The sequence below is a fragment of the Emydura macquarii genome, unplaced genomic scaffold (assembly GCF_026122565.2).
Source record: "Emydura macquarii macquarii isolate MOO-44397 ecotype Brisbane River unplaced genomic scaffold, CSIRO-AGI_Emac_v2 contig_3345, whole genome shotgun sequence".
Taxonomy (NCBI): Eukaryota; Metazoa; Chordata; order Testudines; family Chelidae; genus Emydura; species Emydura macquarii.
The window spans coordinates 2,831,120-2,855,525 of NW_027133482.1; the positions used below are offsets into that span (position 1 = coordinate 2,831,120).

The window sequence follows — 24,406 nt, forward strand, 5'->3', positions numbered from 1 at the left end:
CAATTAGTCTCATATCTTAGGCGTAAAGAGATTGGTACCAAAGATGTCCAATACCAGGAGACCAGCTTTGATGGAATCCTTGACCCCATTGGTACTGACATCAGTGCCTCACACAATGACTTCTGCAATACCATCGTTGCTGCTACAGAGTTCTGTTGTGCCAGTACCACAGGAATTCTGGTACCGGAAAGACCTTATGGTACTGAATGAGCCTGAGTCTGCTCCTCGCAGCCTCTGGCCGCCTCTCGATAATGAGGTTGGATGGTTCACCAACTGCTCTTCTCCATCTTTGACTATCAATGAGGAGGGGTCATCATCTCCGATACAACATGTGGAGGAGCATTCTGACTCAAACACAGAACTTTCTGTTCCAGGATCTCCAATTTATTCCAGGAGACTTTACTCCCTGTTGCAGATGCAGCTGAGGCAGGACACCAGACCCCTGCCTTCCAACACTTGAGATGCCCAGTGTTGGATTCCTCCCCCCCATGCATTATGGTTTTCCTCACTGGCCTTACGGGATTCTAAGGGCAATGTATCACCAGCAGTTTTCAGCGACCTCAACTCAGTCCCTCAGGGAACATGGAGGACCTTGTTCCCCAGTACAGTCCATCCCTTCTTCTCATTCTTAGTCTGAGGAGACCGTTTATTGACCTTTTACCAAAGGAATATCAAGAACAGTTTAGCTCAAAGGAGAGTCAGTTTACTTCATTGTAGGCTTCACACGATGTGACAGAGATAGCAGCCAGGCCTATTTTCACTTCAGTAGTGATGAGGCAAGCTGCCTGGCTTTAGCTGTCCGGGTTTCTGTGGAAGGTAGAATCGACTTTGGAAGATGTACCTTTCAATGGCCAGAAGATTTTTGCAGATTCCACGGACAAATTCATACCCCAAAGGACTCTAGGGTAATACTTAGCTCTTTAGGGGTATACATGCCTGTGATTAAAGGAATTTTAGCAGATCTCAGTTAGCGCAAAGATCTATTCTGCTCTATTTTCAGCCTTCTGTAACCACCAAAACTATCAGCTAAGAGGTCAAGGTTTTTGAAGAAAAAGCTTTCCTCTACCTTGATTGCTTCATCCCAGCCTTCGGCATCATCCAAATGCCAGTATTAATTGTTTGGGCGAGAGTTCAGACCACCCAATGACCAAGTTTTATCAGCTGCATGACACAAGTCCCATTTGGAATTTGTCCTATTTGGACACTGTCTCTCTCTATTTCATCAAGCATGGGAGGGCTATAACATCGGATAAATTGGTATTGGAGGCCATTACTTCACGTTCTACTAGCCAATTTACCTCCATCCTTTCCTTGCAACCTACCTCCCTGACCTTCAGAATCTCCTCTCATAAGCAATCGCTCACATAGAAAATGTCATCACTCCTGAGTCTAGGAGCCATGGAGCCCGTCTCACTTCAGTACAGGGGAAAAGAGTTCTATTCAAGATATTTTCTTATATCCAACAAAAATGGGCTTTGGAGGCCGATACTAGATCTCAGACAATTGAACAAGCATGTTAGACTTCTGCAATTCAAGTTGGTGTCCCTAGCAGCTATAATTCTGTTCCTGAAATTAGGGGATGGATTTGCACCCTTGACCTAAAAAAAGCCTACTTTTTTTGCGAGATGAATCACTACATCGATTTCTTCCTTTCACTTTCAATCACAGTCATTACCAGTACTAGGTACTTCAGCCTATCTTACGCTTCAGCCTGTCATCCGCCCCAACGATATTCTGAAAAATCATGGTGGTCATAGGTGCGTATATCCATTGTCTTTCCCTACCTTGATGACAGGTGAGGTGAAGGTCAGTCTTATCAGGTGGTGTGGTTGGCAGTTCAACAGCTTCACTATTCCCAGGTTTAGGTCTGCAGATAAATCGCAAAATCAATCGACTCCCTTGACAACGAATTCTCTTTATAGGCTACTTCTGGATTCTATAATGGGCAGAGTTTATCTCCTTCTTGACAGGTTCCTTGCTCTAAATAACCTTATACAAACAGCGTAGCTTAGTCCTCAAGTTCCAGCAAGGACCTGTCTGCAACTGCTGGGAAACATGGCAGCTTGTAATTTTGTGGCACAAAATGCCAGGTTGCATCTTCGGTGTCTCCAAGTGTGGCTCAGGACTGTTCATACACCTGGCAAAAATGGTCTCAACAGGCAGGTATCTGTACCCAGTTAGGTACTACAGGCATTCATCTTGTGGCGGGATCTATCCAGAATTTGTGCAAGAATTCTGTTCAACTAGAATCCCTCCTATGGTCATATTAACATTGGATGCTTATGTGACCCGTCTGTGCCTCTAGGGTAGCCCACCTGAAAAAGCCAAGGGCAAGCTGCAAAAGGAAAGTAGATTCTCCAAAAGTGGTGGTGAACACTGCAGTTAGATTCCCCAACCAGTCACAAACAGTGCTTCTAATCCCTCACACTGAAACTAAAGAAACTAAAAAGAAGTTACACAGCTCCCTCGATTGCATTTCAGTCTCTGGCCCCCAATTAGCAACTAGGTCCTGTAAAGATACAAGTAATTAAAACTCTATTCCCTTTACCAGAAATGTTCTCCTGATCCCCAAAGATCAATATAAGTTTGGATCTTACCCAAAATACCATGCTGCCAGCCAATCCTTTAGTAACTAAACGAAGGGTTTATTATAAAGAAAAGAAACAAATAAGAAGAAAGCTGTTAAGTGATTAAAGCAATCAGATACATGCAACTGACTTTAAAGTCCATATATATCAGATTCTTAGCAGAATTGTGGCGTTTGGAGGCTTGTACGTTTCCTCTGGTGTACATCCTGTACCTGGATGGGTCTCAGTCCTTCGTTTCACAACTTTAGTTGTAGATGAGTTGATCCAGAGGTAGGAAGTAGGAATGAAGACAAGATAGAGATGGTGCAGCTGTATTGTATAGTTTCTGGCATGTGGCTTGTTTCAGACACAAGCTCACAGCACATGGCATGGTGAAGCCTCAAAGTTCCCTGTCCCTGGGCATGTTCTTACATGTCCTGGTGACTCATAAGGTGTAGCCCCTGGGTTCTTTCACTGGATTCATATTACCTTTGAATTCCCTTGAGGGGCCATTAAGCAGGCTTAGTGCTGCTGCCAGTCTGTCTGGGGGTGTCACCCAGCAACACAGCACAAGTTTGAAATACAAATATCCCAGACCTGTTTCGAACTCAAAATACAAAACTGGCACATACATATAAACGTGCTTATCAATCTTAGCGAATTATAACCTTTCCAGTGGCACCTGATATAGCGTATCTTGTAAGATTCATTGTAATTTTGCAATATTTATATCAATAATATTATAAATGATCACTTATATTACAGACAGTGTCACAGATTCCCTCTTGGAATGGGGAGCATATTTGAGCCCTCATACAGTCTATGGAAAATGGTCATAACAGGAACAGCGCTTGCACATCAATCTGTTGGAATTAAGGGTGATAAAAAATGTTTGCCTTCACTTTCTTCCCCTACTCAAAAGCATGTCCATCAGGATCTTGACAGACAACATAGCATGCATGTATTACATCAGGCGTGAAGACAGAGTGCGTTTCCCTCACTCTCCCTCGAAGCGGTAATACTTTAGAACTGTTTCATAGCTAATCAGATAGTAATCTGGGCTTCTTACCTCTCAGGTATACAAAACACCCTGGCAGCTGACCTGAGCAGACATTTGTCCCTAAATGACAAATAGGAGTTTGGCTCTTGAGTCCTGAACAAAATACTCCTAGCTTGGGCATCTTCAGAGATTGATGTTTTTGGTACAGTAACTAATGCAAAGTGCAGGTAATTCTGTTCCAGAAGGGGGGACTCGATCCCCAATCTCTAGGAGATGCTTTCCTCATTACGTGGGCAAAGGGTCTTTTCTGTGCAAATCCTCCAACTCCATTGCTCTTAAAGGTCCTTATCAAGAACAGACAAGACCAAGCCAAAGTCATTTTGATTGCATGAAACTTGGCCAAGACAAGTTTGGTTTCCATACCTCATGAGATTCACCTCTCGCCCTCCATGGCAGCTCCAGATCAAACCTCAACTGTTGTCTCAGGATGTGGGTCAGACCTTTCACCCCATCTGAACGTCCTGTAAGTACAAGTTTAGTTCCTCAGTTGTTCTCTGCACACAAGGCTGTATGTTCATCAGCAGTACAAAGATACTGTTAAATAGCAGAAAGGGATCTAATAGACGTACTTACCTTTGGTGTAACTAGTGCCATCTTTCTCCTGTCCAGTCATCTTTTTCCTCAGTCTTGGATTACTTGTTGTAACTGAAAAATTCAGGTCTTTCTAGGAGTTCCGTCAAGGTTCATTTAGTGGAAATAACAGCTTTCAGTGTGCCAGTAGGTTTCTTGTTATTCACTCATCCAACCACAGGGAAATTCCTGAAAGGACTTATCAATCCTTTTCCACAGATAAGAGCCCCTATACTGCTTTGGGATTTCAACTTGGTTCTTAACCATCTCATGAAACAACCCTTTGAGCCATTAGCTATGTGCTCACTGCTATATCTGTCTGTGAAGATAGCCTTCTTGGTGGCCATCATTTCTGCTCATATGGATGGAGACTCTAATTGCAGATCCTTTACTTTGTCACCTTTCATTTTTTCCCCTAAGTCACATCAGTCAACACAAGAGTCTTCGTTTCATAGATTAGGTATTAAGAGGGCATTAGCTTTTTATTTGGACAGGACTAGGTCATTCAGGAAGAACACCAGACTTTGTTTCCATTGCAGATAGGTCTAATGGAGCACCTATTTCTACTCAGAAACTTTCTTACTGGATCTCCTGGATATATTATTGCCTGCTATGGTTTTGCAGTGGTTACATCTCCCCTAAGAGTGACTGCACATTCTACTAGATCACAGTCTAGGTCTGTAGCTTTACTCAGAGATGTTCTGGTTGTGTAAATCTGCAAGGCTGCAACATAGTCCTCGATGCACATGTGTTTTTTGACCTCTGTGCCTTAATTTACTCTGCAAGATCAGATGTGGCAGTAGGCAACGCAGTTCTTTCTTTGGTGATGGACTGTTCTGAAACTTCCACCTCCTTGAAGGGTTACTAATAAGGAGTCCTCTAAAGTGGACCACACACAGGGATACTATTAGAAGAAGAAGAGATTATGCATGTTGTGCAGTAACTGGAATTCTTCGAAGTGCACCCCCCTGTGTGTACTCCACTACCCACCCTCCTCCCGTCTGTTTCGGAGCTGCATGTGTGGGTTTTGCAGTAGAGAAGGAATTGAGAGCGGTTTGCCTGCTCAGCCCTATGAAGTCTTGGTACTTGGCACAAGGATGCATAGAGCACATGTGTGGGCATAATGAAGGGTGACCCGATGTCCCAATATTCAGTGCTTTGCCTTAGATAGGGTCCCATTATCCTTCCATCCCCTGTTCCAATTTTTTCACACTTCCTATCTGGTCACCCTAGCAGAAGGGGCATTGCTACCAAAAATCTCTGTTTAAGTCGCAGGGGCACATGTGCACCTAAAGTGAAGCACCTGTAAGTGGACACATCTCGAAGAACTCTATATACTGCACAAGGAAAGTAACATCTCTTTCTTCCTGTAATTTTAATACTTCAGTTGCATTGCTTTCTACTTAAACTTACTTGGGTTTTCAAAGTTTCCATGGTTTCTTCAATAGCTCATTACTGCTTCAGACTTGCACCTTTTGTTTTTAATTGTATATAGTTATCTTCTGAGCTCAAGCTGTGTCCTGTAATTTTTTTTTAAATGGATAGCGATTTAAGCCAAAAAAGAGAAAATAAAACTGAAAACCAACATTGATTTAAAAATCATTATTTTTAGGTGTGAGGTAGAAAATCGATACCAAGGAAATCCACTTAAAGGAACATGTTATTGTAAGTACTACTGCTTTTCTTTGTCTGAAAATAGTAAATGTATTATTTGATATATAAGACCAAACAAGTTATAACTATTTTACTCAGCACAACATCTGTTTAAATGCAGATGGGTTAGGACATACTGTCCTTACACTACTGAAATTGAGATGATCCTAGTGGATACTCTTATTTTACCACTTTTAAATATTAGAGAACAATACTTTTAAGAAGACATTAGATGGAAAAACATCTAAAGTTACATAGCAATGAAGGGTTCAGACAGGATTTCTGAGGAGGTGTGGAAATTAGAAGTGTGCTAAATCATGCTTGGACAGATGAGGAGCAGCTTTAACAAGTTCTAAAAATAAACTTGAGCAGCTATCAAACAGAACAATGTTGCCTAAGACAAGCACATAGGAAAGGAGAAAGTGCATGGTGTGGGGAGAGGGTTCTTGATAGTAATATTGAAGCCCAGTAGACCGAGACCATTGGTGATCTTTAGTAAAATTATTGTTAGTGCTGTGTATTGTCACGATAGCCACAAATATTTCATTAAGTATTTCGGTCCTTTGTGGACTCCTTGAGCGCAATAGAGACTGCAGTGGACTGAATTAGTCTTATTTCATGTGGAGGGGGAGGGAAGAGGAAGAACAACATAAGATAATGGTGAATCATGAACTCCTAGCCCACCTTTTGAGAAAAGACTTGTTTTATTAGCCACAGTAGCAATTTAATCATTTTTGCCTGGCCTTTGTTTTTTGTCAAATGCAATGAAAGCGTGGTGGTTCACCAGTTTTGTTAGATGGGTGAATGTTTTCCCCCACACAGTTCTAATGGGAACATTGTATTCTGCCACCCTAAAATATGTTCTGTTTTCCCTGAACTCCCATAACTCCCATGTTTTGATAGATACTTTAGCTTTGGTGAAACTGCAAGAACTAAACTAAGCAAAATGTGGTTCAATTATCTAGTCATCCATATTTACCTTCCACCAAATTCTCTTAGGATGGAGGCTTTTATCAGATGTCCTGCTTGAAAAATGTAAACCTTTTTTCCCTTAACCCAACATTTTTTTGGAAGAGGAGGGGGGAAACTTTAATAGGGTAGTAATACCTTACAGGACTGGGATAGTGAGGTGTCTATGGTGTTCATTATATTCTCCCAGAATCAGATTTTTGTTGAGGGATGGAGGGCAGATTATATGCAGTAAGCTGTTTTCTAACTAAGAGTAAGCAATCAGTTACCTGCCTTGCTTTCCAGAAGCTAGTTTTATTTCAAAGCATTTCTTCACTTTTCTGCATGTATTCTTTAGATACTCTTCTTATTGACTATCAGTTCACCTTCAGCCTTTCCCAAGAGGATGATCGCTACTATACTGCAATCAATTTTGTAGCAACACCTGAGGAGGTGAGTGTGGTCTCTTGGACCCCCGCATTTCATACTTTGTTTCAAATGTCTGCCTTCTCCTTGCCCTGAAGAGAGTGGCTCATACAGTTCTTTGAGTGAACATAACGAATTCCCTCTTGATGTACGTGCTGTTCAATATTTTCATCAATGATTTAGATCAGTGGTTCTCAACCTATTTACCACTGTGGGCCACATATGCAGCTCTCTGTGTTATATGGGCCACATCAACACGATATATATACTACCTGTACATCTACCAAAAAAAAAAAAAGGTTTAGTACTTGTAATCTGAGATCAATGCGATTCAAATCGATATAGTCCCTTTCATTTCAACACTGGCAAATGTCTACCAAGAGCATTTTAAATTAGCAAAATAAGTCAAAACATTAACCGTTAATACTTGTGGGGGAGGGGGTGAATCAACCTGTTTCTGTACAATAGCCAGGATTGTTGTGGGGAGTGTGTCTGTGATGATCCCAGCTGAAATAAATGTTCGTTTACTTGGTAGGGCAGCGCTGAAAGTGCACCCCTCACTGACCTGACTCCATTTTTAATTCTTTTTTGCTGGGACTGTGACCCTATGCGACTCTGCCTGCTTTATGCCTTTCCTGAGCTGGCTCATAAAACATCTGCGGTGTCAGCAATGTGTCATCTTCCGGACTGCTGTGCTATAGAATAGGGGGCAGCGTGCAGGGCGTGTGGTACACAGCAGTTCTGTGCCCTGGGTGCCACTCACCTGGAGCTCGTCCAATGTAGCCTGCTTCCGCTGCCGAGTGGATGCCGCATGCCAGGCTCCTGCTTTCCCCCGCAATCCCCTAGCCTTTTCTTTTCCCCATCCTTTCCCCCTTCCTTTCCCCACTGTCCCTTGCTCCTATCCACCTTCCTCCACTCCATTAACAAAGATGTCATTCCAAGCAAGGGTCTGTTGCCTTTAGAAAGATGGGATATATGGGCCCAAAGAGTCAAAGGCATTAACATGGCCCTATTGCTGTTCAGCATTAAACTGTTACGAAAGATTCGGGGTTTGGTATATGGAGATCTCAGCTGCTTAGTACCATGGCAAACACTATTAAAAGTCTTTTTAATCCCTTATTAAGAATACAGAAAAGAAGTAAAGAAATAGTTAAAAAGCATTTAAAATGTAAAGTATTAAATTAGTCTTTCATTCTAACTACTTCCTTTGTTCTCTCTCCCTTTAGCTTCAGAGAGTCTTTAGAAAGAAACCCACTTGTCTGAAAGTCTCTTAGATGGTATTATAGATGTTAACTATCCTTTTTGGGGAAAAGAAAAAAAATACTTGTGATGGGCAGGAGCTATTGTTGTTGTCATTGAAGTCTGATCCTGTTTCTTAGAAGACAGAACAAGAGAAATGCACACAAAAGGGAAAAGCAAAAAACAACAAAGATAGTAAACTTAACTTGTGTCTCTGGTGTTGACTCTGACTTGCAACTTCATTGCTGGAGAAACAAAACACAGCAAAAGGTCTTAGCAGCGACTCTGGGACCTGACAAACTTCTACTAACATCTAGCTGTTTAGGGCATTGCCTTTAGCTGCCTTTCTGGTCTCAGACTTACAGCAATGTTTCAAAATATGCAGTATAGTCCCAAAGGAAAAAGGAGATGGCTAGGAAAGAGAAGAAATACAGTGGTAAGGAAAAGAACACATGAAAAGGGATGTGCATGAGCCAGTTGAAGTGGCAATGGTAATGTCATCTGCGTCTCTCTTCCTTGGCCCAGTATGATCAGGGCGCCTTTCAGGATCAGGATGATGAAGGGTTCCAGGAAACAGTGGGGTTGGTTAACATCATGATGAAGTTTTCTCCTTCCCCTTCTCTCGTCAGCCAGCCGTAGAGCCATCCATCTGTATTGCCTCCTTGCTATTCCCCCCAAGCCTTTTTAGTAAGGATCCCAAAAGGGAGTGATGGGCAGAATTGCCCTATCACCTCCTTATTTTGTCCATCAGGTAGGCCTAATTTCTGACGCCCCAATTTCCAGTCTGACGTTTCTCTTGTTGACCAGGTGAGATCTTAACACAGTCCTTGAGTTATACCAAGAGGCCTTTTTGTTTAGACTAATTCAGTCTTTTTGCACCTTTTCCAATCAGCATTTGTTGTAATGAGTTATTGTGACCTCTTATGAACTCTCACTCACATTTCACAGTTGAGCTCACTATTAGGGTAAATTTGTAGGCCCAGTTATCACAAAAAGGCATTATAAAAACAGGCACAGAGAGGAACGTATGGAGGGCCATTGTCAGAGCAAACATAGAGGCGGAGATGGGAAGAAATACGAATAACAAACATGATTTGAAATCTAGACCACAGCAGATTTTTTGTGAGGATGAAAAATTAATTATTTTATTGGGGGCATGATATTTAAAACAAAAATTTATCTTAATGTGTTTGCATTAAGATATATTTTAATTCTGCCACTCCCACCCATCCTAGAATAATACTTAGGATACTCTGCAAAGAACCCTAAATGAATATGGCTTGGAATTAAACTGAAGTAAACTTTTCTTTTGTGGACAGATCTAAAAGAAAATGTACAGCTATGTTCTATTTAATGTACAGTGGATCTTTAAAATGTGTCTTGGTAGATGTTAGGCCTCTCTCATGTAGATGTGTATTCTATTAAACATGGTATGAAATAACTCTAGTTCTGACACCTTTAGTGGGAGTTGCTTTCAAAACAGAACAATTTTAATGGAATTTCATCTGTTAAAAATAACTGTTTTCTTCTTTCTTTTTTTCTTTAAATCAGCAAAATAGAGACCTGGACATGTTTATCAATGCATCTAAAAACTTCAACCTCAACATAACTTGGTCAACAAGTTTTGCAGGTAAAAGAGAATAATAAACCAGAATCTGAACTGTATGGAAAATAATTAAACACTATAAGTTATATTTTAGGAATTGGGATTTGGGAAAGAAATAAAACTCAGGAAGGAATTTTAGTTTTCCCCTCTCCAGTTTTCCAATTCTCACATCTTGATAATGTGCATTGGAGACAGTTGAAATGCTAATCAGATTTTTTGTGTGTTCATTGATTACACTAATAAATAGAACTCAAAATTGCAGTCTTCAGATGAATAGTTCATTTTAGTGTCACTGCCATAGCTTTATAACCTAGGAAAATTGGTCCTCTTTGAAAATCACTTAAGATCTGCACTGAAAGCAACTTTTATTGCAACTTTTTAAATTCTAAAACAGCTGGTACACAGGCAGGGGAGGAGATTCCAGTTATTTCAAAATCAAACATAAAGGAATACAAGGACAGCTTCTCCAATGAGAAATTTGATTTCCGGAACAACCCCAACATCACTTTCTTTGTTTACGTCAGCAACTTCACCTGGCCAATAAAAATACAGGTAAGAACTCTCTTAATAACTAGTAAACATACACTGTTAACACGACTTGTCATCTCTTCCTTCCCTAAAGCATCTGTAAATATGGCATGCTGTCCGAGTTGAGCCACAGCCTCAGACAGTGGAACACAGCACCAGAGAAAGGATGAACAAAGGTCTTTCCTTTGCCAAGCTATCCAAAATGACTAATAATAAAATGGTCCCCCCATCTTCTGGCATTGCTGCTGTCTTCTAGGGATCTGAAAATATACTGGGGGAAATCTGCTGCCCCAGAAGTAAGATTGGGCTTTCGATCTTCCTGCTCAGAAGAAATTGGGCTTTCAGTATTTAAAGGGGGTGCACTCAGTGTTGTCACAGAAATATGACAAAACCAGTCTTTAGCCTTCATAACAAATATAGCATTCTATAGAAAAGTAACCGAATGTCAAAAACTGCAGGCTGTTGGTGTGGAAACTAATAGAGGAAGCTTTTGTTGGTTCTGCTGCCTCTTTTTATTTCTTGTTCTTGATTAGTCATAGCTGGAGGCTTTGCTTCAGGAATGATGGGGCCTGTAGGTTGGTTCTTTTCCTTGGTTCAGTGCACTCTGTTTACCCTTTCCTGTCCTGGTCACATGTGGGGCATGTACACCTCGTTACACTAGTCCTACATCATCAGAGGGATAAGAACGTAAGAATGGCCATGTTGGGTCAGATACTTTGCTTATGTTTTTGCTCAGTTTTGAAATCATATTCCCAGATACTTTGCAGTAGACACCACAGTTGTAATTTTTAACCTCAGGACTTTACACATTATTTTACTTGAAAAAGTTTTATCTTTTTGTATTTTTTCCAAGTCTGACAACATGCAATCTTTTTAAATGTTTTTGATTTTTTTTAAATAGTTTGTGGGCCTGCTTTCTTTAGAAACTGTACATGGGGATCATATGAGGGTTTTTTTGCCCAGAAAAATTACTATAAAAGTGGCACCTCCTACTCAACAGCTTGCATACCCAGAGAACCAGAGTCATCCCTGCTCATTTTGGTGGCAGAAATAAGGTTTTTTTTTTACTATTTTCTGTAGTTGGCATGAAACCAATACAGTTAATGAGAAGTGCATCTTCAACATTTTCAAGGTTAAGCATTGCAGATAAGTGTTTAATACCATCTGGCCCCGGGAAGGCTCATAATCCACATTAACTAGCCTTAGTACTCACTTTTGATGCTGTAGTACTGGTACAGTTTGCATATTCTGTGTATCCCTATCCTTGGCACAGCTTCGTGGCATATCGATGTGTATAACTGGTAAAATGTTGTGGGAACCAGAAGGGTATTCTGGCTTGAGAGACAGGGTGACTATCCCAAACCACTCTCTGGGAATTATCTTTTTATATAATTACTACAAGAACAGAGTACGCTCCAGAGGAGTCGACCTGGCTTTTGGCTCACCAAATCCTGCTTGTGATAAAAATACCTGTCATAAAGAGTAAAATGGCAACAGAGGCTCAGAAATAGCAGTGGAGAAATCTATGTGGGTTCACAAGGGTGACCAGGGAGCAAAAACTGCAGTCCATGGAGTCCTTGTTGCAGCTGCTGACGGTGTAAATAAGTAAGAGAAGACCTGGCCACTGTCTTATTCTGGCCCAGGTCAGCTGCCAGCTGGCTATACACTTTTACTGACTCTAGTGTCACTTTTGGACCAGGAATACTTCCAGTGACTGGGGGACCAGGGCTGTGATCAAGACCTAGAATGAGGTGCTGTTGGTATAGACTGTCTGAACGAGGAATACTTTTACTGCATCTCTGGGGAACATGTCCAGACACTAGCACACAAATTCTTCCACTTGTACTTGCCATTAATGTGTGTAGTCATTACTCAGTGAAAACTGACAACCTCAGATGAGTACCTCTCACTGATGTATATGTTTTATGTTGGTAAGCCCACTGCAGAGGCTACTTAGCTGGAGATGGTAACACATAATGCCTTATAGGGGTGTGTAGTCAAAGTGCAAAATGTCCCTGAGATTATGAAGTGTTTTTGCAAGATGTTTCCCAAATTGTGCTTGAACTATAGATGACTTCCGTAGTCATATTCTTTGCCCAACAAGCAAGCATGATTGTCACCTGAAAAGGCTGTATTCCATGGTGAGACAAGTGTTGGTGGGTCACAGATGTCTTTCAGGACAGTGGCAGATACTGGCAAGTCAAAGCACTTTTTTCCGTATTGAGTGGGCAGACCAGGGAACTGAGGCAGCAGCGTTTTATTCACCACACAGACCAGAAGGTGTGGTTCAGACCCCCAGAATGGTTGAGAGCAATAGTCATGCTCCTATGATTAGGGGGATGTTATCAAAGGTTGGCTGTTTGCAACAGCACAGTAACATACACGATGATGGCCATGAGCTAGATCAACTGGCATCTGTAGGTGAAGCAAAAATGTGGTTTTGGGGTGGGCTTGGAGGAGCATTATTTTTGCAGTTGTTAAATAGCAACCAAAATGTGTTGCGTGCCCTGCTCATTTGTTTCCTGGAGAGGGAAGGCATTTTTTTCCTTTAGTGTAAAAGTGGGCATGCTCTATGAAGTATAAACCCAACTCTTTTTCACCCATTCTCTCGCTAATACTAAGATGAAAATCGTATGTCATGCATGGAGGTTCTTTCATCACCTGAGTTCTCAGCATTGTCCTCAGTGACGCATACAGCCGGGTCTGTGGTGCCTGACTTTATCCCCCTTCCGGTGACACTTTCTCTTCTTCCTGTCACCACATCACGAGGGACTTTGGGCCTGTTGAAATTCATGTGAGGGATTGGTGGGATTTCTTTTGAGCAAATGTAATTGTAAAGGTACTGGGAGTGCTTGTGAAATATTTAAAGCAATTTATATGTAGACAAGAAGTGTTTTTCAAGAATTCAATGAACTTTTTATTTTGCTAATAATAAAAACCAACTTTGCCACCTTCAGTCAGAGCCTAATTATAAACTACTCTGAATTATTTACCTTGCTTTCCCTTGACACACAATTATCTTATGAATCTTACAGATGCATTAGCAGGTTTGCGTTTCTTCATACTACTTGAAAGATTTACCATAATGAATTCTAGGGCACTGAGTATGTATCATCCCACACTATTCTATTCCAGAATCTGCCCAATTTGGCTCTTTTAAATGCCACATCTGAATTGTGTAGCATGATCCGCACTGCACATTCACCAACAGTAGCATATTTTCTGCGCAGTTTTCTTAAATTCTCCTCCGCTTCTCCCTGGGAAAATTCTCACCTTTACCATAACTTTAAAAAAAATAGTTTCTCACAGTCCATTTTTCTTCCTTTTCCCTTCCTTGGCATCAGTCCTTTAATTCTTTATTTTGCCCAATTTAGTTTATTTTCTCCCCATGAACTTGAGCTAGCCTAGATTTATACATTCTGTTGAAAAAGCTAGTGTCTCTTTTGCTTCCACTGTTGCCCCCTCCACTTTCCTCATAATTCTTGCATAGCAGTCCACGGAATTTTTTTGTATAAAAGATTCCTAAAGGATAATTGAAAAGGTGGGTGAGAAAGCATAATTGTCCTCCAGGGTCTGCAGTGAGGGATTTAATTGTACCTTAAAGCCTCTGTGTAATCTCCCCCATCTCATTTTCTCCTACTCATTCACTAGCATCTTATATTTCTCCCACTCCTCTCCCTTATTGTTTCCCTTGTTTTTCCACATTCAGCTTCTTACCTTCTATCGTGCTGTTTCTTCACCTATATTGTGAACTGTTTTGGGCAAGGACTGTCTATTAACTGCTCCTTGATTGGGATTCCTAGACATTACTGGAATATTTTTTAAAAGTTTTGTTTGTTTGTTTGTTTGTTTGTTTGAAAAGGGGAACAGCCTTTCACTTCTTGTCTAAGTACTCCCTCGCTCCTCCTTAACCTCATTTTAAATCCCACACTTTTCAGAAATATTTCCTGCCTCCACCTCTCTAGTAATCTCTTCATCCCATGTCCTTTCCTGAATTATTGTTTTACAGTGTGTGTCCTATCGAATTTAGATTGTGTATCCTGTGGGACAAGTATCCTGGCTTAATATGTTACTTGAAGCTCCATGTTGCAAATGTCTAGGAGGTATTTTTTTTAGAAGGCTGCCTCCTACATTTTTCATCATTGTGGCAACATGTTGCATCTTTAAACTTTCTGCAAATTCTTAAAATGTGATCATTTTGTTCTGAAACTATTGTTTTCAGTTCTTAAATAGTGATGAATTCATTTAAAAGGTGGTGATTTCGAATTGTGGCTTGTGTGATAGCACTTCCCTTTCTTTCCTAGTTTACATCATTTCTTTGCAATGTAAACATTTTTACCCATTTTTCTGTATTCAGATCTAATGATATGTATTGCTCAGATTGGCCTTTTTATTTTCTAGTTTGCATAGCATAATGAATATTTCTCATATACAAGTTCAGTTGTACTAGCTCATTCTCCTCTTTGGCATGTTCTGCATAATCAAATCGGTCTAGTACAGAGCTTTTTTAAAAAGCTGTAGAAATCTACAGTAGATGATACTACTTAAGTTTTTTTTAAAATGTTGTTCCTAAGGTCCTTGATTCAGGTTTGTCTTGTGTTTCTGGCTCTCCTACCCCCTCTCCTTGCCCTTTTAAGATGGACTTGGAGCATATAAATGCTCTTTTGTGCTAGAGATAGCTGTGCTCTTGCCAATGCTGAATTCTGGCTTTTTTCCTCTTGTTGCTCCACCTCTCTCCAAAACCACTTCAGTTGGTTTTTAAAGTGTATTGGTGTGGATCTTTTTTCCTCCCCTACTTTTAGAAAATCATCATTTTAAATCATTTAAGAATTAAAACTGCGATAGGTAGAGGGCCTTTTTAAAAAAGTTACAGAAATCTGTTTCTGGGTTAAATCTGCCTGAATAGCTTCCGTTTTATGAAAGCCACGTTGTGGAGTTCATTTAAAAACTTAGTTTGCCAAGCTTCCTTTGAAAACACAGGTAAGCTTTTGTTGAAAAATGTTTTGGAATTATTCTCTATTTGCACTCTAGTTCTTCGCTGTCAGTAGATTTAGTTTGGTTTAACTATATTAAGCCTAGGAGCATTGTATAATGCATACTGTTCACTTTTCCACTTTAGTCTCTTCTGTCTTGAATGTACTGTATTAAGTAATCCTTACCAGAAGCAGAACTGACGATGCACCTCTAAAAATAGCATTCTTTCTTAAATGGTCACAAGAAAGTGGTATGATGTAGTTATTGATTTATTTTACCTGTAATCCTGATCTTTTATGACAGTTTATAAAACTGTCACTCTATTTGTACAGGAAAATAATCTCTTGGATTATAAAAGGAATACAGTTTTAGAACATCACAACTAAGGAGGAAGGAAATTCAATGTAGGAACTTGTAGTGGAATTTTACTGATTGATTTCAATTCAAATAAAGTGTTTTTCATCACAGTTTACATTTGTGAAACTAAAGTACAGTATCTGACAAGCACCTAATGGAGAGAACGTCAAATTCTCTGATACTTGTGTAAACATCAGCAGTTTGTAACAGCAGTGTTAAACTGACGTGCATTTACTTTGAACAGATTTAAGTAAATAAACCTCTCTTCGAAATTACTAGCAGATCAAACGTTGCTGCTAGTATAGCTAATTTGAAACCTATTTTAACAGCTTTAAATTTTCTTATAAAGTAAGAGGATAGCCAGGCAAGCCTATTTTGCCAGTCTAGTATTGTTTTCTTGTGTCCTGATTCCTGTACTGAGGCCATTTGGTGTATACAAATTGTATAGTCTAGGTCGTTTAATTCTAGGTCATTGTCTGTCTTTTAAAAAATAGAGTTCTCCTCTATAGAATCTCTTGCATTTGTCCTTAACTTGTTATGCAGAGTCAAAAAGTAACATGGACTGGGGAGTCTATTTAGAAGATATAGTTTGTAACCATATCATTGACTGGCGATTTGATTCATTTCTCTCTCCTCTGTTGGATTGAGTTTTCTTTACTGAATGACCTGACTGTTAAGTTATTCAGAGATTCCAAAGCCAGAAGGGTCCATTGCGGTCAATTAATCTGCCATTTTCTATAACACAGGCCGTAGACCGTCCCTAAAATAATTCCTAGAGCAGATCTTTTAGAAAAAACATCCAATCTCCATTTAAAAATTGCAAGTAATGGAGAATCCACCACTATGGATTGTGGATTGTGCCTTTATCCTCGCTGTTAAACATTTACACCTTATTTCTAGCCTGAATTTGTGTAGCTTTAGCTTCTAGCTATTGGATCATGTTATACCTTTCTCTGCTACATTGAAGGGCCAATTATCAAACGTTTCTCCATGTACATACTGAAACACTGTGATAGTCACCCCTTAATCTTCTCTTTGTGAAGCAAAATAAATTGAGCTCCTTGCGTCTATTATTATAATGCATGTGTTCTAATTCTTCAATCATTCTTATGGCTCTTCTCTGAACCCTCTCCAGTTTACTAGCATCCTTATGAACCAGATGTTCCAAAGAGCAAGGAAGGCATAGGGAATTCTACATTCTCTTGCATATGAAATATGTTAAATATACCATTGCAAAAGCTCATCAGATGCTCACTACATGCCATTTCCTTGAAGAACTTCACCCCAACCATGTGAGGCTTCAGAAAACTTCCATGGTAGCAGTGGCATCACATATATCAGGGTGAAGCATCACATTGGAATTGAACATTTTAAGTTCTGAGGTGGCCAGTGGGACGTCTTCAGTTCACTTAAGTTGCTGAACTCTTCTCTGATTTAATTATTACCATGGGGCAAGGGGAATATAGATTAAATTATTTCTTCTGTTGCTATCTGCATTTCTCCAACCTCTGAAATTTCCTTTTTTGAAGTTCAGGCTTGATTTTTCTATTTCTCCAGCACATTTATTTCCGAAACTAAGTTTCATATAATGTAGTCTATATAGAACTTTGACCCTTCCTATTTGAGGATATGTTAAATCCCCTGCATAATATGTGTTGCATCTTCTGATGCTCTCATAAGTCAAGCTTTTTAGTTATTTTAAAGGTGCGTCCCAGCATGGTATCAGAGTATTTTGTGACTCCATTTAATATATCAAATCACTTACAAACTTGTTTAGTGAAATAGATGAATGTGGCGCTTGAAGATAGAAATCATCCACCTTTGTGAAACTGATAGTTGGCTTATGGTTAAAGGTAGAAAACTCAAGGATAGAAATTGTAACAAATGGCAAACCTGAAAATTTTGTGGAGCCCATAAACACATCATAATTAAGTCCATCTTTTAATTTACATCACATATTCTTTTTCATTGTTGAACTAGATGAGAGCAGCTAAACCATTTATATAAATGTACACATTTAAGTTACACAGCACTCCAATTATTCTTGACATGAAAGCATTCTCTAAGGCGTATGTGTCAGTGGGACTGAAATTGAAATTGGCACATTGAAACAGTTTGGGACTTGCATTCTACTTCATTATAAATGGAATTTCTTATTAGTGGATTCTATTGTACCTAGCTTTTTATGTTACCCCCAGTTTCTTATCAAATTTGGTCAAGATGATTGCATCTTGTAGAAAGATGTACATTTCACTTTCCCAGATCAGACTGTAATGAAATGAAATCTCCTTTGAACATATAAATATGGAGGTACTGTTCTTTGATAAGTGACTGTATAAAATGGCACCTTATGCACTAGATCTATTTCCTTTGTTCATGGAGTCATAGCTATTTATTTTTCATGCCTTTTTTACTCCTTTTTTCTTCTGTTAACCATTCAGAGCCAATACTGCTAAGAGGAAATGAACTGGATTCTATTTATTGCTGTGCATCAACAGAATTAAGTGATGGTCAGTTAATGCATGTACATGAAATCTCATTGAAGGCATTTGAGTTGCACAGTTGTCACTGAAAGTCTCTTTTGGCTTCTAAAACTTATAAGCTTGGTTGTATGCAAGAAGCAAGAATCCAAATGGACTCTGAACATACAAAGTTTGCAGAGCTGGCAGAGAAAACCTTCTTTTGCTAGCTTGAGTATACTTGATGTGTCATCATGAAGACACAGTACATGGAACACCATGACACCACTCTTAGTCATATTTCAGAGTACAGCTGTAATTTAAGATAAATTAAGATACTTTCTAAGAATGGCCTTCCTGTTAAATACAGCAGGCACAGCTCCAGCTATACTGGATTCAGCTATTTGGGATGGAAATATTAACCAATATTTTGCAAATTGCCAAAGTCATATTATTAATAGAGCTTAAATCCTTACAGTGTAAGAGACATTAATTATCATCTTATCACTAACACAATAGGGCTGGGGTTCCTACGACTATTCAAGTAAAATGCTTAAACATTAAACTCTTGTTTAAAAAACAAAACAAAAAAGGGATAAACCATTCCAAAAGCGGTCTTGGGTTACATTTCCTTCCTCTGACATTTGGTTCCTTGTGCTGCTGTTTTCACCAGTTCTGTCACTGCTAAACCAGGTGACCATCATTAGGATCGACATACCTATTTCAACTAGACTTAAATTTTAAATGTAATTTACTGCTGAGCATGGTTTGGGAAGCATTTGTGACACATTCTACAAGCTACTACTGTCTGATCCCACTGAAGAATACCAAAAGAAACTAAAACATCTACTTAATAAACTCCCTAAAGAAACACAGGAACAAATCTACACAGACACACACCCCAAGCCCTGACCAGGGTTATTCTATCTACTACCCAAGATCCACAAACCTGGAAATCCCGGATGCCCTATCATCTCAAGCATTGGCACTCTCAGTGCAGGACTGTCAGGCCATATGGACCTCTCCTCGGGCCCTATGCCACCAGCACTCCTAGCTATCTTCGTGATACTACTGACTTCCTGAGAAAACTACAATCCATCAGTGATCTCCCAGAAAATACCATCCTAGCCACTATGGATGTAGAAGCTCTGTACACCAACATTCCACATAAAGATGGACTACAAGCCATCAAAAACACTTTCCCTGAAGATTATATGTCACACCTCACAGCTGAACTTTGGGACTTTGTCCTGACCCACAACTACTTCAGATTTGGAGCCAATCTATACCTTCAAGTCAGTGGCACAGCTATGGGCACCCGCATGGCCCCACAGTATGCCAACATTTTTATGGCTGACATAGAACAACGCTTCCTCAAAACTCGTCCCCAAGCATCTCTCCTTTACCTATGCTACATCGATGACATTTTCATCATCTGGACTCACGGGAAAGAGTCCCTCGAAGATTTTCACCGGGATTTTAATAATTTCCATCCCACTATCAACCTCAGCCTGGACCAGTCCACACAAGAAATCCACTTCCTAGACACTACAATAAAAATTAAAGACTGTCACATTAATACCACCCTATACCGAAAACCAACTGACCGCAATACGTATCTTCATGCCTCCAGCTTTCACCCTGGACACATTACACGATCCATTATCTACAGCCAAGCCTTAAGGTACAACCGGATTTGCTCCGATCCCTCAGACAGAGACAAACACCTACAGGATCTCTATGAAACATTCCTTAAAACTACAATACCCACCTGGAGAGGTGAAGAAACAAATTACAGAGCCAGATGGGTACCCAGAAGTCACCTACTACAGGACAGACCCAACAAAGAAAACAACAGAACCCCACTGGTCATCACCTACAGTCCCCAACTAAAATCTCTCCAACACATCATTAAAGATCTACAACCTATCCTAGCAGATGATCTGTCTCTCGCTCAGGCAGTAGGCGACAGACCCATCCTAGCTTACAGACAGCCCCCCAATCTGAAGCAAATACTCACGAGCAACCATACACCCTACAAAAAGTCCAACCTAGGAGAACCTATCCCTGCAACAAACCCGGTTGTCAGCTCTGCCCACACATCGACTCTAATGACAACATCACTGGTCCTAACTGCATCAATCACACCATAAGGGGCTCATTCACCTGTACATCCACTAATGTTATATATGCCATCATGTGCCAGCAATGCCCCTCTGCAATGTACATTGGCCAAACTGGACTATCACTACACAAAAGGATAAATGGACACAAATCAGACATAAGAAATAATAACATCCATGAACCAGTGGGAGAACACTTTAATCTCCCAGGGCACACTGTCACTGATCTGAAAGTCGCCGTACTTCTCCAAAAAAACCCTCCATAAACAGACTTCAGAGAGAAACTGCTGAGTTAGAAATGATCTGCAAACTTGACACATTCAAACTGGGTTTAAACAGAGATTTGGAATGGCTCTCTCTTTACAAGAGGTAATTGCTTTGCTCACCATTCCCACCTCCTACTCAATGACTGTCATTAGCCCTCAAGTACCCGGCTTTCACCCACCTCCCCCATTGTTCTCTATGCACTTGTATGTCTATATTTCCTATTTACTGTATCATTCTACCTCTGCATCTGACAAAATGAGCTGTCTCACACGAAAGCTTATGCCTACAAGAATTAAATTTGTTAGTCTTTAAAGTGCCACAGAATGCTCGTTGTTTTTGCTGTATACAGACTAACACCGCTACCCCTCTGGATATGTGGGAATGCGGAGCCAAAATTATCAATGAAACTTTGTTTCAGCAAAAAAAACATTGAGATGCAGTTACCCCACTGGCAGTTAGGTGGTTAGTAGCATGCTTTTGCATAAGAATGGAACTTTGGTGAGTGTGTGATATTGTATGTAGAGTTCCTTTTTTATTTTAAGCTTTCTCTTTCCTTAAGGGTACATGTATACAGCATATAAAGCCCACCAACAGTGTTACCTCTGTAAGGAGCTTTACAGCCTACCTATAAGGCTTGTTCTGTAATGCACCTGGTAGGGCTTGAGGGTTACATGGAAATAGTACCCTAAATTAAGAATGGATGATAACTGATTCCATGTCAAATCAATAGCCTCAGTCCCTGTCTAGCGGAAATCGGAACCCATTGAGATATGACATCCCTGTTCATCATCTACCAATGAGGATAGAAACATAAATAAATGTGGGTAATAATCATTTTGATAAAAGAATGTTATCCAGGTTTATAAGCAAATTAAATGTGACATTTTGGTAACTTTCCTGAAAGGCCCTCAGTGTGTTCACTGTGTCCACATACTCTGCTTCCTGCAATAGGGATGGATGAGGGTGATGAAGTAAAGTCAATGTTAGGGCCCCCCGTACACACACACACACACACTCTCTCTCTCTCTCTCTCTCTCTCTTTTCTTTATCAGCTTCTGGCAGCAGTAGAATATTCAAATCTCTTGTTAATGATGGCTCATGGTGTCTCTTTCCTTTGGATAGATATAATTGCATGCGCCTAGGAGCCTATCGCATGACATCTTTTCCTGACCATGATGGGATACTTGCTTTAAACTGAACAATGAAAGATAATCAGTTTGTTTTAATCTGGTGAAATTTACTGTTGAATGTAATTACTTTCAGAGACATGCAATTACTTGCTGATTTCCAGAACAGGCAAACTGACATCTCCTGTTGAGTATGGGGAGTTTTGAAACAGAACAGTTAAATGATACTTTAAAACATGAAACAGCTGTTTCCTTTCTAGCTGCTCTTGCCTTCTTATTTTTGGCATCAATTGGTGACATTTTTCTCCCTTTTTTTGAAGTTGTTCCCATTAACATTAGAGAGTATTTTTTTGCAAGCAGCTTCCTAAATCCTTGAAAATTAGGAATTGTTTTGGAAGACAGTCCACCATTTTCAGGAGGTGTTGCAACTTTTAGGTCTTGCCACCTAAGGTAATGACTTTTCCTTGATAGGTGACTTTAGCATGAGTAATTTTCTTTTTCAAGGTTGCAGCTGTTTTATTGCAGTACAGTAGTATGGCATGTATTTCTATCTAATCCATATCTTATGGTAGGTCGTCCGTCCCCCCCCTGCCCCCCCCCCGCCTCAGGCTGCACTTGGGGTGAACTAAAGCCATTTCAATTAAGTTTGACTTTGTGTTGGTAACACAGCCCTATGTTGTTGAAATCTGTTTTGCTTTGAGGAAAAATATAGTATTATGAATAATTGTTTTAGGATGTCTCTGTAGTTACGGCAATTTCTAAAGTGTTTTAACTATGAAGAAATGATTTTTCTTGAAGCCAGAAAATGTTACCTTTAGAAGTGAGTTGACCTATTATGTATTCTATTTGTAGTTCTGCTTCTTGGGTCATTGAGTTGTGTTAAATGGTTTCATAGCCTTAAGCAGATGCTTCAGTCTTTTCCTTCACCAGTTTTATTATTATTATACTCGTACAGCATTGTAAACTTCAGGATAAAAGAGATGTAGGGTAAAGAATTTACTGATGACTAGAAGGGATAACTTGAAGAGCTGGATTTCCATTTGGGGGATGGGAGGGGGAGGTAGTCATTGTTTGTTTTTTCTTTTTAAAAAAAACCCCCTATATCTTCAAGTGTAAAACTCTAGGACGCAAATGGCTAATCCTAACAGATAGCTCCAAGAAAGGGAGCTACTTACATTTAAATTTATTCTCCAACAATAGAGCAGTTCTCTTCTTCATTGAACTGGGAGATCTGCTATCCCCTTACTTTAAATGGTGTTAGGATAGAAGGATATCTACAAGGATATGGTCTGAAACATTCCTATTTTAGAGATTTGTGTTGGTGCTGCATTTGTGATCAAAGGAAGTACCCAGGCTAGGCCCTCACCATGTAAAAGTCAGTGTCTCCTATGAAAAAATTCTTCGTTCTGGAATTGGCTTCCCTTTTTCTAAAACAGCCAATGTTTGACCTTCCGTGCATGCTGCAAACTCCCATCTATTTTCTCAAGTGTTATCTGACAGCTGAAGGTTTTGTTAGGTGTTGGGCTTCTTAGCGCGAAGGGTTATTTTTCAGTGACTTTATATTTGTATGTGCAGTGCTATTGCAGATGGGTTGGTCCTAGGATATTAGAGATACAAGGTGGGTGAGGTCATGTCTTTTAATGGACCAGTTTCTGCTAGTGAAAAAATATGAGCTTCTGAGCGACGCAGAGCTCTTCTCCAGACCTGAAGAACAGCTCTGTGTAGCTTGAAAGCGTGACTCTTTCACCAACAGAAGTTGGTCCAGTAACAGATATTACCTCGCCCATCTTGTCTCTTATGTGGGTGTGGGCAGTTTTAGGCAGCTTATATTATGCTTGAATTACAGGGGGCTTGCCTGTCTAGGCTTTTCGATGCCAGTTGCCATTATTGTAGTGCCAGTTGCCATCGTATCTGAATGCCTAAGTGTTAAGGCCCCCTCCCTCAGTTCTTGGTTTGCTGACAGAAGCAGAAGTCCAGAATCCAGCAGCAGGCAATTCTATGAGAGTATTGGGGTAATTAAGCAAGAATCCAAATTCTTCACACCAGTAGTTTTCATCTTTCCCACCTTACTTCCTGTTTGGCCTCAGTTTTTAAAGTGTATCTTAACCAATCATTTTCTTAAAAATATTACGAGATAATTCCTTAACCAATCCTAACATATTGTAACATAATTCTCTAACCAATCATACCCCACCACCTTAACTGATTACAATTAGTTATGCAAAAGACAGAAACAATCAAAGAATCAGACAGAAATTATCAGAAAAATGGATACCATAATGACCAAACAATACAAATGGTAGATTCTACAACCACAACTGTTGACAAGTGTTTTAAAAACCAGACAGAATGCTATCAGACAAAGTTTTCTTTAAACATTCTAGGATCTTTCCTTTGTCTGGAGGTGTTAGACTGGATCGCCTTCTTAACAGCCTGGTATTGCCTTATTTTAATGTAATTTGTTTGGAATGCATGGATGTGACCACAGGCTTCCCAGTCTAT

The 24,406-nt window shown here is 39.9% G+C and overlaps 1 protein-coding gene across 7 annotated transcripts in view; it reads left to right on the forward strand.

Annotated features, from left to right (window-relative positions):
* ATRN (attractin) overlaps positions 1-24,406 on the forward strand; it is a 223,408-nt gene that overhangs the window by 113,644 nt on the left and 85,358 nt on the right. For all 7 annotated transcript variants that reach the window (XM_067533635.1, XM_067533637.1, XM_067533639.1 and 4 more), the window contains 4 exons: positions 5,810-5,862; positions 7,157-7,251; positions 10,015-10,093; positions 10,464-10,621. In XM_067533635.1, coding sequence (XP_067389736.1) covers positions 5,810-5,862; positions 7,157-7,251; positions 10,015-10,093; positions 10,464-10,621 — 385 coding nt within the window. The remainder of the gene's footprint in view (positions 1-5,809; positions 5,863-7,156; positions 7,252-10,014; positions 10,094-10,463; positions 10,622-24,406) is intronic.